Here is a 15,637-nt window from a genome sequence, read left to right as displayed (position 1 = left end):
CGGGGTTGACACGTTAGAAGAGAAGTTGCAGTCGCAGCACATCTAACTCTGACAGCGGTGAACTCAGCGTGTAGATTTGACCTGACAAGCCCAAGGTGTGGCTTTGTTATTGTTCAGATCAGTGATTAAGTGAAGCATCAGCCATCATCTCAACTTTTAAATTCTAATGTTTTGTTTTATTTGAAGTCTTTTTTTTTTAATCAAGTGGGTCTCACACAGTGCTGAGAAGCACTCTTGGAAGAGGATTTAGATTGGCTTTGTCAGCGCGTGTATGTCAACTCAGATTATTGCTTGCCCTGTTTATCGGATTAGGATTAGAGGTTGGACAATGCAGAGTAAAAGATTCAGAGAAGAGACAATTGTTTTAGAAATCTCTGTAAAAAAACTTTACCTAAAATGTATTATTATTTTATCCTTTTCATTCTGATGTTAACTTGTACTGTACTGAGAAACTATTTAAAGTGGCTTCAGCTGCATCAGGGCTAGTATTTCTGTGACTCATCCATTAACAATGCAGAACATTTGGTGTTCTTAAACTCTAAATCTTCTTTCAATTCTCAGAGAACAACTTGAGTGCATCCCTGACCATTTTCTGAAAAAACCCTCATCGCTAAAATTAAAGCGAAAATCTGTGCAACCTCGTTTCGCTGTCGCATGCTTTCTAAAGTTCACGCAATAACCCCCCTTCTTAATTTTTTTTAGTTAGTTAGTTAGTTTGTTTGTTAGTTAGTTACAGGATTATGCAACAACTACCAGACTGATTTTAATTAAACTTAGAAGCCATTAAATTATAAAGCTGATCCAGATCAACAGACCGAGCCATTAATTTAATTTAATTTTCTTTTACTTTCCTCAACATCGTGCAATAAAAAAACAGATTTAAATACGTTTCTCGAGAAATGTTTCATGGAACTTTGTGGGGAAACGATTGTGAACATCTAAATTGTGAAGGACTTACTTTTGGCCTTGGTGAAGGTGTGAACTCTCCCTCTGGATTGACTTTTTTTTTTTTAACCTTTGTCCGCTTGTACTTCAGTTATTTCTTGTTCAGATTCATCCTGACATTCTCTCCCCTCATCTGTCTTAATTGTTGTAATTGCTGTTGATGTCACATGAAGGCTTAATTCTCCGTTTGAAATGGTGGTTTTACAAAACGAGTTACGACATAAATGAAATCTCGGAATGAGTGACTCAGCCCACAATTAAGTTCAATGTAAAGTGGATAAATGACGAGCAATTCTGTCTCTGCAGGCGTTCGCCATGCATATTTATCTTGTTCTTGCATGACTGACACCTGACAAAGTGAAATGCAAAGACATTTTCAGTGAAAAGGTAATGAGGCTACACCTGATTATACTGCCTGCACCCAATCTCCACATTTCCTTACATCTGTTCTCCAAGCCAAACAGTCGACACTTGTGTGATGTTTTATTTTCTTTCCCTCTGATTCTATTCCCAGTGGTAGCTGCTGAGTTTATGTGTGAAGTTGCTCGATGCTCAGGGCTGCCAGGTGTCTATTTTCCTTGTCTTCCCTACCTTCAAACACAAGCAGCCTCCCTTACAACAGCCTGGAGGGATGTGTGCTAACAGCAATTCCCCAGTTGGGAGTCTAGCAATTACAGCGCTCCTCCTCTATCCCTGTAATTGCAAAGGGAGCTGCTTCCTGAGCGATCAGATTGCTGGCCTGCCACCAGGGAGACTGGATTCATCACCTCTGGAAGCCCCAGGTAAATGAGGGTGTTTTGCCGAAGAGTTAAATAAAGGTTGTCCGTTAATAGAGTGGGGTGATTCATATCTCACTTGAACCGTAACCTTTGCTGCATTGTTAACTGTTAGCCGCATGACGGATGGGACAGTTTGAGGGAGGCAAATGCGCAGACAAGCTGTGACGCCACTATAAAATATGACGAAACAAATCAACAGAATGTTTCTGAGATAAAAAAAAAACAAACACGTGCAACACTGGGTTCCTAATGTCAGAAGCTTTTGAAAGACCCTGATTGCTTTCAGGAAAAGCATCAAGTGTTTACATCCACATTTAACAATCAATAGAAGCTTAAACCCTGCACTTTATTCTATGAAGTGTCACCCAGGGACAAAAGAGGGGAAGACAGCTTTTCAGAATGTCATTTCATTTCTGATGAGAAACATGACGCTTTGTTATGTGTTTGTGGGGGTCATGGCAACAACGGTGGCAGCAGAGGCCTGAGATGCTCAAAGTGGGTAACAGCGCTGCGCTAATTAGCTCGTTACCTCTATAATGTGCAAGATAGTAAATTACACACAGCAGCGCAGCATTGCCTGCTGGGAGATGATACAGGTAAAGTGGGGGGAGTGCAGGAAAGTGAATGATGCAAAATAGAGAAATATTGCATGATAGAATGAAACAATAGGATTTTTGGTAAAACGGATTTATTCATTACTTCATAAAAATGACATGACTGCACCATTTCAATCAGTCAAACCTGCTTCATTTCGATGTTTTACAGCAAAATTGCGCCCCTACAACAACAGGGTTGCACTACAGGTCATGACACAATGACACCTGTAGCAAACCTGACAGATGTGTATTTAGAAATGTTGAATAAAACTCAACTACACATAAAATTTAAAGCGTTCATTCTGCCCCAAGTTTGATATGTCAACCAACGTTATCACCTGTGTGTGTGTGTGTGTGTGTGTGTGTGTGTGTGTGTGTGTGTGTGTGTGTGTGTGTGTGTGTGTGTGTGTGTGTGTGTGTGTGTGTGCGGGTTTGTTAGCAGGATATCTCTTAAAACAATTGGGTTGTGCTGAGTTTTGGTGGACAGATGAAAGATATTGCAAGAAGCGAGCGCTCACATCTTGGAGGTGATTTGGATCAAATAATAGATTATGAACACTTTTCTAGGTCATCGGCAGAGTTTTGCTATTTGCAGTATTTTTCTGGGCATGACAAATTTTCACCTACCACTGATTATAGACTCCAAAGATTTAGAGAAATATATCTAATGGTTGAACTGTCACTCTCTCCGTTGAAATATCACTGACAGGGGCATCATTATCACTTCTAATGTCACCTGTGATGAAACTGCTGCACATACGAATCTATGAGAGCCACTTCAGGTCAACTCAACCAATGTGATTGAATCATGTGACTAATGTTCATTTTGGAAAGAGAATTAAGCAGTTATTGAAAAATTGATCAAATCATTTTCAACGTATCACGACAGAATCCTCGAATCTATCGGCTACTCGTCAACATTCCCTTGTAGAAATAGCAGTTAAGACCAAACATTGTTGTGGAAATTTCTATTATTATATTAACTTCAAGTTGGCTCAAAGGTCAGCCGTAAACGTACGACCATTAATGGATTCATGTTTTATTGCAGTGCTTGAGAGATCCAGGCAGAGCCATCCGTCTGCTCTAATTGACATGATGAGGAGCTTTTACTGTATTGATCCACCTGGCAAGTGACACTGGATCAGCTGAGGCCTGTATCGACCTTACTAAGTGAGTCGACGGGCCCCCTGAGGGGTCAGACCAATGTTAAGGGGATTACTAGTTTGTACAGTTGGATCTCATTCAGGTAAAGTAAAAACAAGTGGTTGCACATGAAGCCAAATTAATAATAATAATAAAATAATAATAATAAACCTGGTTAGGCAGCTTAGTGAGTTCATATCGTAACAATAAATTATCATAAAATAGACTTCTGAACTTTGTACACATCCAGCAAATACTGTATATACACTCGATAACAATGTTTCCAGACTGAAGAACAGAATTATAAAAAACACAAACAAGGAAGCAGTTTTTCTCTCAGTCCCAGCCAAAGTCATGACCAGTCATCTGGTAAAACTTGCTGTTAAAGGGTTTATAAAAATCTCGTAGCCTCTGCACCACCTTTGGGTCAATATTCGGATGGGTCCTGCCTTTGGTTTTACCCAGGCAGTGTGGTTTGCTGTTCACCTCAGGTCTCTTCAGGCAGGGGAAGCCTTTTGCTGGGTTAAAGTGGAAATGCTTCTCCGTGACAGCCCTCCTGAGTCCGAGAAAGTCCTGAACGCGAGCTATCTCACCAGCGGGGTCGCTAATCAACCGTTCTCCACTGACAAACAGCAGCTGCTCCATGGGGAAGTACTGGAGCCAGCGCTCAAGGTGTTTCGCGTACATGCCAATTTGAACGGCACTCCATGTGGTGTCAATCAGACCTGCTGACATGTTTTTAAAGGTCAAACTCTCAAAAGAAGGAATGTCCGGCTTTTTGGAGCGGGTTTGGGTGTAGTCTGAGATGGCTCGTGTGACAGGATCCCGGACCACTACAATCAGCTTTGTTTCTTTAGACATGGTGTAAATACGAGCAGGGACCTCCTTGGTGACGTAGTAGCTGGGGGTCTTCTCCATCGTCAGCTGGCCGTCAGATGATTTAGGCATCAACTCCCTGCAAATGACAGAAATGCACATTTCAGTTGTGCCTCAAGCACCTATTGCAAACAAAACTGTACATTTTAGTCTTTGTATTCCAGCACCTGTTAAAACCAAAAAACCAAAAATATCCCATACAAGAAGCCGGGACTAACCTCGACACATCCTCCATGTTACAGGATTAAAGTTCTGTCAGGAGGGAGCTAGTCAATCCCAATCAGCAGGACAATTGTGGATATCATGAGCAACATTAATGGCGTCTGTGAGTACACCTGAAGTGACTCAGGCTGGTGGCTCAGGCTGGATTCCTATCAATCATATGTGATTCCGTGTGAGCAAAACACACAGTTCATGACATGTTCAAAATAAAAACCCTAAAGGGAGACATTCATCGACCGCCTCTCTATTTAATCCAACTTATGACCTCAATCTTCTTTCAAAACCCTAACATTGATATATTCCACACCTCCATTACAGAATACAAAGGATGGTTTAACTCTGAATAGGCAGTATTATGCCTCTTACTGCCATGCCAAGACAGATGCCTGCACCTTTCGTCTCATATTTGCTTGTAATTTTGTGCAGAATGCAAACCTTGAGAGCTGTCTATTCCCATTCTTCTTGACCCAGGATGCCTCTGGTTGATCATAATATAGCCTGTTAACTGCAGCCCTGACTGGATAATGGCTAAAGTGAGCTAAGGGGGATTAGGACTAAGCCAAACACACTGGAGCATTAATGGCTGGTTGACTGTCTTGCTGGCTGTTTGTCTCTTTGGTGAGGCGGCGTGGGGGGGTGGGGGTGCATGGACCCAATAAGGGGAGTCAAAGGGGAAGATTCATTCGCGCAAACTATAATTGCCCAACACAGGTTGTTAACTTCTTCAGAGACTTATGTGTAAAGGTTTCTGTGTTTTAGGAGGAAAATAGTCCTTAATGTACATCGCTGGAACATTCAGCAACGATCTAAAAATAACAAGCAAAATCAAGTCCTGTCATCAGAGTTTTTGAGGTTTTACCCCTCAAAACAAACAAACAGTAGAAGCTTTGGTCACACATTCACTTTTGAAACTTAAGTTTATTTTCAATACATGGTAAGAGCTTTTTGTTTGTTTCCATTACGATTAGTACCTGTCACCAGGGTTGTTGTCAGCATTTGGTTTATTTCATAGTAAAACCTCTACCTAGATTAAATAAAATAAATGGAAGCAAATAATGGCCGTAGACCTGCGAGAAGTACAAGGGAAGACAGCCACAACTTTGCAACCTCTTTGTTGTCATGATGAAGACGGCAGATTGTGCAAATTAATGTTGATTCAGTAACTTTAACCGTGAATGTTAGACTGCTTTTTTAGTTGGTGGGTTGTAGGGAAGCTCACCTCCAACAGTCGAGCCTGTTTCCCTCTTCATTTCGTGTAAGATAAACATGTTCGGGGCCTAGTTCATCCAACAGTCCCCAGCTGTTAATAGCATGTGAGACAAGGAAGAGGAGGTCGGTATTTCTATTGCAGGTGTGTTGAAGAGGACCTCTTCTCCTACATTCCTGCATGTTCTTTCTGCAGGCTCCAGATATTTTGTCCCCTGCAGTCATTCAACCGACCATGAGATTCAAAAACTGAGCTGATACCAAAAAAAAAACCTAACTCAGACTAAATGAATGATTTCTTCTGCTAAAATGTGAGCCTGAAAACAAATACAAGCGACTAATGTGCTCATGAGCATCAGTCCCCCCACGTACTTCTTGTAGATCTCATTTGATTTTTTTTCAGGGTTTTTTTTTTTTTTAATGCTGGTATTTAGTAATGCTGCCGTGTTTTGATGGAGGGTAGCTGATCTAAATCAAACAACAGGAAAGCAGAGGAGCCATGTCATTAATGTGATTACCATCATTTCCAACCATCTGTTGCCACACTCCCAAGGAGCTTCAATATTCCTCTCCAAACCCAGCAGCTTTCATCTTACAAATTTATGTGGTGGAAACAAGCAGATATTTATATATAGAGAGAGAGATATATATATACATTTATATAGATTTTTTTTTCAGAGCATAGGGGAAAGCTTTAGCGATTATAGGACAAGACGCAAACGCACACATTCTCTCTTCTGCAACGTCATCACCTACTGTCACCTGCTCTTTCGATCTGTCTGCAGACTATTATGCATTTATTCCACTTTCTTTCCCCAAAGGGCTTTAGCCATCACTGTACGTGGCAGGGAAAAAAAAAAACGAATCAAGGTAATAGGTATGAAAGAATCAAACACCTCTATCAGAACTTGCTGTAATTATCTTCTGCATCTCTTGGATACACACAAGAGGGCCACTGTAGGCCTTTCTGGTGGGTCACAAGGGACACAAAAACTTACAACCAATCAAACTTTCCACTTAGCGAAAAAACAATCTGTGTGAGAAGTGCATGTATTATTCATGGTAGTAGAGATGGAGCACACATCTAACTGTATGTGTGTGTGTGTGTGTGTGTGTGTGTGTGTGTGTGTATGTGTGTGTGTGTGTGTGTGTGTGTGTGTGTGTGTGTGTGTGTGTGTGTGTGTATGTGTGTGTGCAGTTAGAGAGGTGCCTCGGGGGGTTGCATGTAGCATGCTTTCACAATTTGTTCTGTTTCATAAACAGTGTTGACTGGAACAAATAGTGCATCCTCGTCTATCAATAAGCCGTACAAAGGCATCGGCGCTCGGTGTCAAGACAGTAAAAACCTTAACTGAGTGAATTTTTACCCTTAATGAAGTTTACATGTTTCTATTTGACATCATAAAGGTTTAAAATACTACTTTGCTCTAAAATGCGACATCTAAGTGGGTTGTAAAATGTTCTTTTTCAGCGTTGTAAAGCATCAAACTGAGCTTTGAAGTGTTTCTACCTATAACTGCCCTAATAAAAACAAATCTACATTGATGATTGCTCATACACATAAACACATCTGCTCTCTAACCTGCCTTGTTGATCCTGCAGGAGAACAGGGGAGATAACAGGGGAAGGCGTTTAATGACATAAACCAAGAGGAGTAAGGAGAGGATAACAAGGAGATGAAGACTGCATACATTGACCCCCGTGACCCTGAAGTTTAAGGTCTATTCTTGAAAAGCTGTGTCTGCATGTCCTTTGTAGATATACCTACTATAATATACACAGATATTAATCCAGGGTGGGTAATATGCCTGTTTTGTCTGCTGGTTAGTCAGGTGTGTCCATTAAACTGGCTGCTGGGGAGATGGCGTTTGAAATCTAGAGCCGTGTTTACATTCAATGCTATCAGGAAGCAGGTTCAAAGATAGGAATTTACAACGTGCGGCTGCTGGATGACGCCCTCGGTGATGAGTTCACTGTCGTGTGTTCACTGGTGAGGGAATCCATGAGTAACATCTCTACTCATGAAAGGAATGAAAATTTAAGAAAATTCTATACATATTTATTTATAAAGAATTGATTAACCTCAAAGTGATAGTGTGCTGTGCTTTTTAAGTGTTCACAAACAAGTGTACTGAGCTTAGATATTTCCCCCTCCTTAATATATGTGGCAGGATCTTTCTGCATTTGTCACCAAGCAGTAATACAGGAGGTACAAACATCTTTGTGAACTCGAGGCACTTATTTGTTATAAATTCATGCTGTAGCTGTGGTCGCTGCAAGAAGCTTATTTAGCTGTTAATAAGTGCATAATAAAATTGTAACAATTCCTTATTATTTGAGGTAGTCATGTCTTATAATCTTACAACACATTTTTATGGTGCAATTTGTAATTTATATATTGTCTTATTGACACAGACTTTATGGGCAATGACAATCTGTTATTAGCTATTAGTTGATGCTTATTACAAGCACCTCAAAAGAAGTGTTAGCCCTTTTCAGACCCCTGAGAGTCAGTCCCAGTCCTAAGGGAACGCTAGCTAACCTCAGCTTTATCTAATGTTCTGAAGAGGTTTTAATCTCTCCGCAGCACTGAGAGGAGCTTAGCTACTGTTCCCACAAAGAAAGGATGAGAGGTGGTGGTATGTGGCCACTTAGAATAGATTTACAATGAGACAAGTTCCAGACAGAAATCAAAGGCGACGTGATCTTCAGGAGAGGTGTGCACTGACCACCGCTCGTCATCTTATCATCACGAAAGTTGTCGTCATCCGGTTCTTACACTTAGGACCTCATTACATGACACTGAACAGTCTCTCTGCAGCATTCCTGCTCAACAATACAAAGACAGCCTTTTCCCATCCACCATTATTACTGTCTGTGTGCAGAACTTAAGGCCACCTGGCTGTCTGGTGGAGACAGGCCCGGTTTGAGGAGAGGGGGAGGGGGCGGAACAGTTGTGTGAGTCATCCTGGCTGCTCTCACACAACTGTCAGCCTTGTGTTAGCACATGATTCTGACGGTTGCTTGTTTATAAAACCAGAGAATACTTTTGATCAGCGTGTGGGTGCTGGTAACCTACATTGGTAAAACTTTACTAACTGGTAATAAACCAGTTATCAGACATGAATATCTGCTGTGCCGTATAGATATGTGGCTCTCAGCTGTCACACGAGCTGCTGTGCTGGCATGTGCCAGGGTGGAGCAAACACATTCAGTCAGTTTGTGCTCACATCTTTTTGTGTTTGTGTCAGGGATTTATCCACAGATGTGATATTTCATTACCAAGATTTTTAAAAAAAAAGAGAATGCAAGAAGAAATATTTGTTACAGAATATAACCAAGACAAATGTTCTTCCATAACCCTGCATATGTAACAGTATATAACGGTCTGGTAAAACTGGAGGGTGTCGAAATTTTAGAATAATCCAGGTTTAAATGAAGAATTTGATTTCGGCCATTTCCTGTCCACTGGTCCTAAATGTTACTGGTGATATTCTGGTCAGTTAAATTATTACTATTTTATGAATAAAACAGGTTTTCATCAAACTTTGTGTAGGGGGTGTAAAAAGGTTCCAAGAGGGAAGGATTCCATAGAATTTGGGGAACAATGGGGAGGTGATAGCATCACCTGGTGGCAACAGGAAATAACTTCTTTTTTTTTTACTTTCTTGATCTCTTGAAACTGGTTTGCATCTTCCTCTGTTTTGTGATTTTTTTTTTGTGTGTTTTCTAATACGCACTAACTAATAAATGCGTTTTGACAACATCCTCGGCTCAGCGTCTGAGGAAAACCCAGTGCTTCCTTTATTCTAAACAAATCTTTCACTTTCAGACATTCCAATATCTTCCACTCAGAAGGAAATGGAGATACTGCATAAGCTTTATTATTATAGGCCATTCAATAGAATTTTATTTATCTTGTGCCAATTCATAACAGCATTTAGGTGCTTTTCATGTGGAGCCGACCTTGCTCTTTATAGGACGACGGTGTTAGCTGAAGACTGATAGGAAGCGGCGCTTCTGTTGTCGTTGAATGGTTTCATAAGGCTTCGTTTGGTGTTGTTCTGTAGCTTAAATGTATTTTGGTCCCTAGGGTCTCTCCCAGCTGCAGTATAAGCACACATTTCAATTTTGCTGCGCTTCCATGGGAGACTGAGGCGTCACAACAGTAGGTGCTGTCACAAAACAATTTGCAAAAACGAAACAACTTATTAATTTATTTGTGGGTTGGTTATATTTGAAATATCTACATTTAAAAAAAAAAAAGTTAATATAGGTTTTTAGTTTTACTAAAATGATGATGTTGGAGCTTCCCTGTGATGGACTCAGAAATTCATTCATTTCCTCAGATGTGTAAGTCTCCACAGTTGCAAGCTGGTACGGGAGGATCAGCAAAAGCAAACAAGACTTCAAAGAAACAAAACAAAGATGGCTGAGGCAGATTGTTGCTTTCTAAAGTTGCTCTGACTTGCTGTCAGGGAGCCTCTACAGTGGAGGGGGAGATAGTGGCAGGAAACAACTCAATCTCTCTGAAGATTCTACAAAAGTGAGAGAGAGAGTGAGAGAGAGAGAGAGAGAGAGAGAGAGAGAGAGAGAGAGATAGAGAGATGAGGAAGCCAACAACTCGAGGGGATAGAACGGAGTGAACTTGTTTTGTTTCAGTGTTTCTAAAGTGCTGTAATAAGTGGTGCAGTTTGACAAATTGCTTCAAGCAAAAGCCCAGGGGGTTTGCTGCGGCAAATTAAATCTTCAATCTCCAGAATGGAGAGGGGAGGTGCACATTATCAGTACTGACAATCTAGTGGACTTGTTCTAGGAGAGCCGGCATCGTCGGACGGAGCACAGCGTGATATAGAGAAGCTATGTTTAGGTTTTTTTTTTAATGAAAGCTCTTATGGTTTGTGGAGATGTTTTAGGAGCATTTCAAACAAAAGCAAGCATGTGTGAGTTGAAGCATCTCATTATCAACCCGAATTTCCTTTTTTGCCTTTTTTTTTTCATGCCAGTGTGCTGACACATGAGTTTAAGCTGGGAGACACCTATATCCAGAGCTCTCTGACTTACACCGATCCCCCTGTGCCCTTGCAACCAGCTCGATGCGCTGACTAAGCAAAAAGTCCTGAGTGGACTTGAAGCAAACTGCTCTTGGGAAATTCAACTTTGCATCTTTGAAAGTCAACATTCAAGCAAAAAAAGGAAAGAAAGCAAGAACACTTAAGTGTTTTGAGTCTTTTCTTGGTCAGATTCCAGTGAATGCGTTTTGTGATGAACTCCTGCTGGGCTTCGTCAAAGGGCACTTTCACCCCTTTGAGCACATTTGCATACAAAGTGAAGGCAGAGAAAACATGTTTCACACTAATTGTCTGCTTCGTTATTGTCAGGGCTAATGCAGACCTCAGGGGTCCTCCAGCATCCTCATTCATTGAGCTCCATAATACTGTTGCGCTTTCTAAAGACTCCGTTTAAATTTACTGCCCTCTATCTGCTGCTGGCCTGCGGTAAGCTTCCCTGGGGCTATGAGGAGGATTAGCCTGTCGTCTCTGACACCCTCAGTGAGTTAGTAAGAAGGCTGCTCATTGTTCTATATATGGATCCTCAAGAGGAAAAACATGATTCGAGCAATTAAGTCACATCTAGTGAGTAGAACCCAGAAGACCTTGATTTGTGGAGCATGCAGTAGTGGTTAACTTGTCGAGAGAGAAGAGGAACTTGTGATGCTATAGGGAAGGAGGGGGTCCGAGGAGGAAACTGTTCCCACGGCTTTAAGAGTTGCCTTCTGTGCTCTGTGCGAGTAAGCGTGCACAATTGTTAGCTTTAGTGAAAACGTGCTGCATTGTGGTTGGAGTCCTGCCGTGTTGGGGCCTCTTCTCTGTGCAGGACACACACAGCAGACCTCCAGCAGTCTGGACACACCAATCACAGTAGATAAATGGTGTGGGCACAACTCAATGCCACCACAGGAGCTGATAAGCCCACCCAGCAGACTGCTCCTCTTCCCAAGCTACCGCTCAACATTTGTCCGTGGGACATGAAGGGAAACATATGGGCCAAACAAATCAACACATACACACACACATGCACACACACACACACACACACACACACATTCGCCTCTCAGCATATCTGCTACTTTAGACAAGATGGGGGAATCCATGATGAAGTTTTGACAGGCCTCACACAGATGGGCACGGAAGATTACTCTTTTATCAAATGGGGCGCTCAATGTTGTATGAAACAACTCATCTGTCCAACATAAAGCACCACCATGGCAGGACTAAGTGTCACGTTGCTGAACAGGGTCGGCCTGAGCCCCACCAAAACTGTTTTAACAAGCCCTGCCACTTCTCCCTGTGAGGAAGCCCTCATTAGTCATGTCCCGAGATGAAACGGCCTCGCACATCCTCTGGCTGTTTGTTTGTTCTGCAGATGTCACAGTGAGCACGAAGCCAGCGTGCATATCTAGCTGCTTCTTTGACTATTACTGACATTACAACATCTAACGTGTTTGCTTGACTACTTGTTCTCAAGTAATACCATGGAAGATGCATCAATTCTGACAACACCCGCTGGTTCGAGAACTCTTGGCGTTTTGCAATTAGAGGTGACCATTTTTGGACGTTAGAACCAGAAAGTCTTTATCATTTAGTTTACTCTAAAGGTTACGACATAGCTGCTGCTAGTCTCTAGAAGAGTAACGGCAGAGACTTGGTGACCAGTCAGCTCGGTTACATCACATTTCCTCCCACGCACTCATTTCCACTCCATCTCCTCCACTGGTCTTTTCGGCAGTGTATGTCGCTACTGCTCGACATTTATTAGCGCCAGTTCCAAAGTGATCTACTCAGTTTCAAGGTTTTTTTTTTGTTTTTTTTGTGAAGAACAGCACAAAAGCTCCACCACCAACCTGTGTTTTGATGGAGTAATTGCAGCCTGCCACAAGTATAGATGCTCACAACAGCACAGGACACGTGGTTAGCAATGAGTCAACATACAGCTTAAATCAGCCTTTTAGTGGAACCATAATTTACGCACACTTCTGTTGAATCCCATGTAAAACAAAAGATTTTTTTCATAAACAGAAACCTCACTGCAAACGGTACTAAACGGTACGAAGGTACTGATATGAATGTCACGCTACGCTGAAGAACACTTTGATAGAAATAGCTTGTGAAAATGTTTACTGACGTAATTCAGTAAGTTCATCTTATAAGCATCGCTCATTCATGTCTGAGCTCTAGCTTTTTTTGTGCACTGTAAAAAAAAACAAAAAAAAACAGCATGAATTAAGGTGATAACCTCACACCCGTCAGACTATTTCAGTCTGGTTGAACTGCTCAGTCTGTAAAGGTGGACAAAAGAGTGCTCTTCACAGACTGATGATCCAAAATGTTCTAAACCTGTCCGGAAATTCTTAAAGGAGCTTAAGCAAGAAAGTCCTTTGAACAATGCTTCACCTCCTCTATTGTAACATTTTGAAGCCGGCTTTGAAACAGTGTCCAGATCCTGTTAATCCCTCAGCTCTGTCAAAGGGACATTTTAAACAGCAGTATCTCTTATTATCTCTTATTAAAAATATGGTTGCTGTAATGTAAAGCATCTGCTTCACTGCCAAATCATTTCCAGGCAGGTTTTTTTTTGTTTTGTTTTTGTATGGGCGAAAAGAAGAAATCAGTAACTTCCAGGGAAATGGTGTGTTTGTGATTAGTTGTGTAATAGTGCAGCTGAGTCAAAGTAAAACGCTTTATTGGGATGCGAGAGCAGCTTCAGGAGCAAAGTTGAAGGTGCCTAAGATCCCCTGATCTCTGCCTCTGACACTGATGTCCATTTGGATTAAAGATCAAAACAAATTACTGCCACTGAATCAATAAGCGGGAATTTATAATCTTGAATCATCCCCCCTGCCCGCTCAAGGATGACAGCGTGATGTAACAAACTGACTCCTTCACCATAAATCCAAAGGCTTTGAACTGCATTCAGGTCAAATCTAAATGATCTCAGAATGTTCTACCTGTGGCCCACCTCCCCAACACGTCAGCATTCAAGGGCAGATGGAGAAATATTCCAAGAACACTGCAAAAGGTTACGCAAACACGCAACAAAAAAAAAGAAAAAATCGATTTGTACTACGTGAGTGAAGTCAAATATTGGCTCAAAAGTTTTTAGTTTGGAGAGAAATGTGTGCAAGTGGTGTTGTTACCTGCCCTGTGACATCCTGACATCTCAGGTTTGATATAACAACAAAGAAAGACACCATCTAGACGGTGAAGCCTGGTGCTGCTACAGTTTAGACAATCAGCTGCTGCTTCATTTACGAATTCATTTCAGGAAGGATGAAACCAACACGTGGGTTTCATATCTTAAAAATTACAGTGTGAAACTTCAAGTCAGCTTTAGTATTTCTTCCTCCTAAACTGACCCCTCCCGAGACGTAGCAGCTTCATCTTAGTTCATGTTTTCTTTTGTTTTAGAATTATTTCGTTTATGTGTAAACTTCGAACAGCTAGAGAGTATTATGCTGCTTTCTTTTCACATATGCAAATAATTCTTATCTTATCCATATGTTTGCTGTTGTGAAATGGCGTGATAGCTGCAGCTGACTTTACTGCAACTAGATTTTACTTTTTTTTCCTTTCCTTGATAGGTTATTATTGCTATTCATACTTTCATCATACATGTTCCAGCTTGTACAGACATTTGTAGAAGACTAAATAAAAACACCTCATAAAGATGTTCCTCTGGATTTACCAGAAACAAAATACGCTGCACAAAAACACACACACACACACACACACACACTGTTCGTCTGACTCCGAGTCATAAAATCACGTGTACTACCTGTACCACTCCAGCCCCTTGTCATAGTTGCGGTCGAAGAAGTGCGGCTCGGCTCCCACCGCTCTGACGTCCGGATGCAGGCGCAGAGACTCCAGCAGCGCCCGCGTTCCTCCTTTCTTCACCCCGATGATGATCGCCTGGGGCAGCTTTTTACTTTCCGACTCATTGAGGAAACCTGACATGGCATTATCATCCAACGCCTTCGCCTCGCCTCTAATTTCATCCCACTCGTCTCCTCTGCTGTCCAAATCGTTTTCGTTATTAAGCAAGTCCCTGGACGCCCCGAGAGAGGACCCCTGACTGTCAACTTCTGCGTCAGTCTCCGGTCTGTTCATGGAACTGTACGCCAGGTTTGGCACAGTTGAGCAGTAGCCGACACAGCAATAAATCATGTACACCCAAAGAGAAAGCATTATACAGAAAACAAAGAGTTTGTTTTTCACGTGGGGTGATGGCACAACATGTAGACTGTTTAAAATCGGACTATATTCCATAGGACCGCCGTGCAAAACTTATATTCCAGTTCACAGACATTTTGGCAAAGGTATCACTCCTCTGCCATGGCTCGAACTCCGGCCAGTCCGTGCGTAATTTCTCAAAATATCTCTGGAAGACCTGCGATCACACCCCCTGCTCCAAGATGTGGTTATTGTACGGTGTATCGTTTTAATTAGGCCTGGCAATAAATTTAAAATAATGTAAATAAAAACAACATCTCAAAACAAGAAAAGAAAATATCGCCAGGTGAGCGATACGCGCCTAAGGGACTAGATTCTTCTCCCATCACTTGCTCTCAGAGAATGAGCGCACAGACACCGCAGCACCAAGTTATCCGTGCTTGGAGGTATCGTGAAGTACCCGAGAGTATAGAGACGTGACTTCCGGCTACAATTTCAAAATAAATGAATTGCTGAACGTTGCAGCAGTTGTATGGAGGAAATATGTTAATCACAGTATAATCTGATATTTTCCTTGCACCCTTTTTTGTAGGTTTTGATGGGTTTATTTTTTCATTATTATGTGTACATCACTGTA

At 41.6% G+C, this 15,637-nt stretch overlaps 1 protein-coding gene across 1 annotated transcript; it reads right to left on the bottom strand.

Moving 5' to 3' along the window:
• Positions 1 to 2,333: 2,333 nt before the first annotated feature.
• hs3st3b1a (heparan sulfate (glucosamine) 3-O-sulfotransferase 3B1a) lies at positions 2,334 to 15,391 on the bottom strand. Its single transcript, XM_086184706.1, has 2 exons — positions 14,603 to 15,391; positions 2,334 to 4,418 (listed from the first exon to the last, which is right to left on the bottom strand). Exons 1-2 carry the CDS (start codon positions 15,094 to 15,096, stop codon positions 3,800 to 3,802), a joined length of 1,113 nt encoding a protein of 370 aa, XP_086040832.1. The 5' UTR covers positions 15,097 to 15,391; the 3' UTR covers positions 2,334 to 3,799.
• Positions 15,392 to 15,637: the final 246 nt, after the last annotated feature.

This window comes from Aulostomus chinensis, chromosome 18, assembly GCF_037954235.1.
Source record: "Aulostomus chinensis isolate RoL2024-O1b breed Wild chromosome 18, RoL_Achi_v1.0, whole genome shotgun sequence".
Lineage (NCBI taxonomy): Eukaryota > Metazoa > Chordata > Actinopteri > Syngnathiformes > Aulostomidae > Aulostomus > Aulostomus chinensis.
This window is presented reverse-complemented; position numbering and strand designations above follow the sequence as displayed.

Bases quoted from the DNA above. Each gene is read 5' to 3' on its own strand.
- hs3st3b1a (XM_086184706.1), bottom strand. From the start codon at position 15,096: ATGGAATATAGTCCGATTTTAAACAGTCTACATGTTGTGCCATCACCC. The intron at 4,419-14,602 runs GTAGTACACGTG...TGTCATTTGCAG, and splicing joins AAGGGGCTGGAGTGGTACAG to GGAGTTGATGCCTAAATCAT.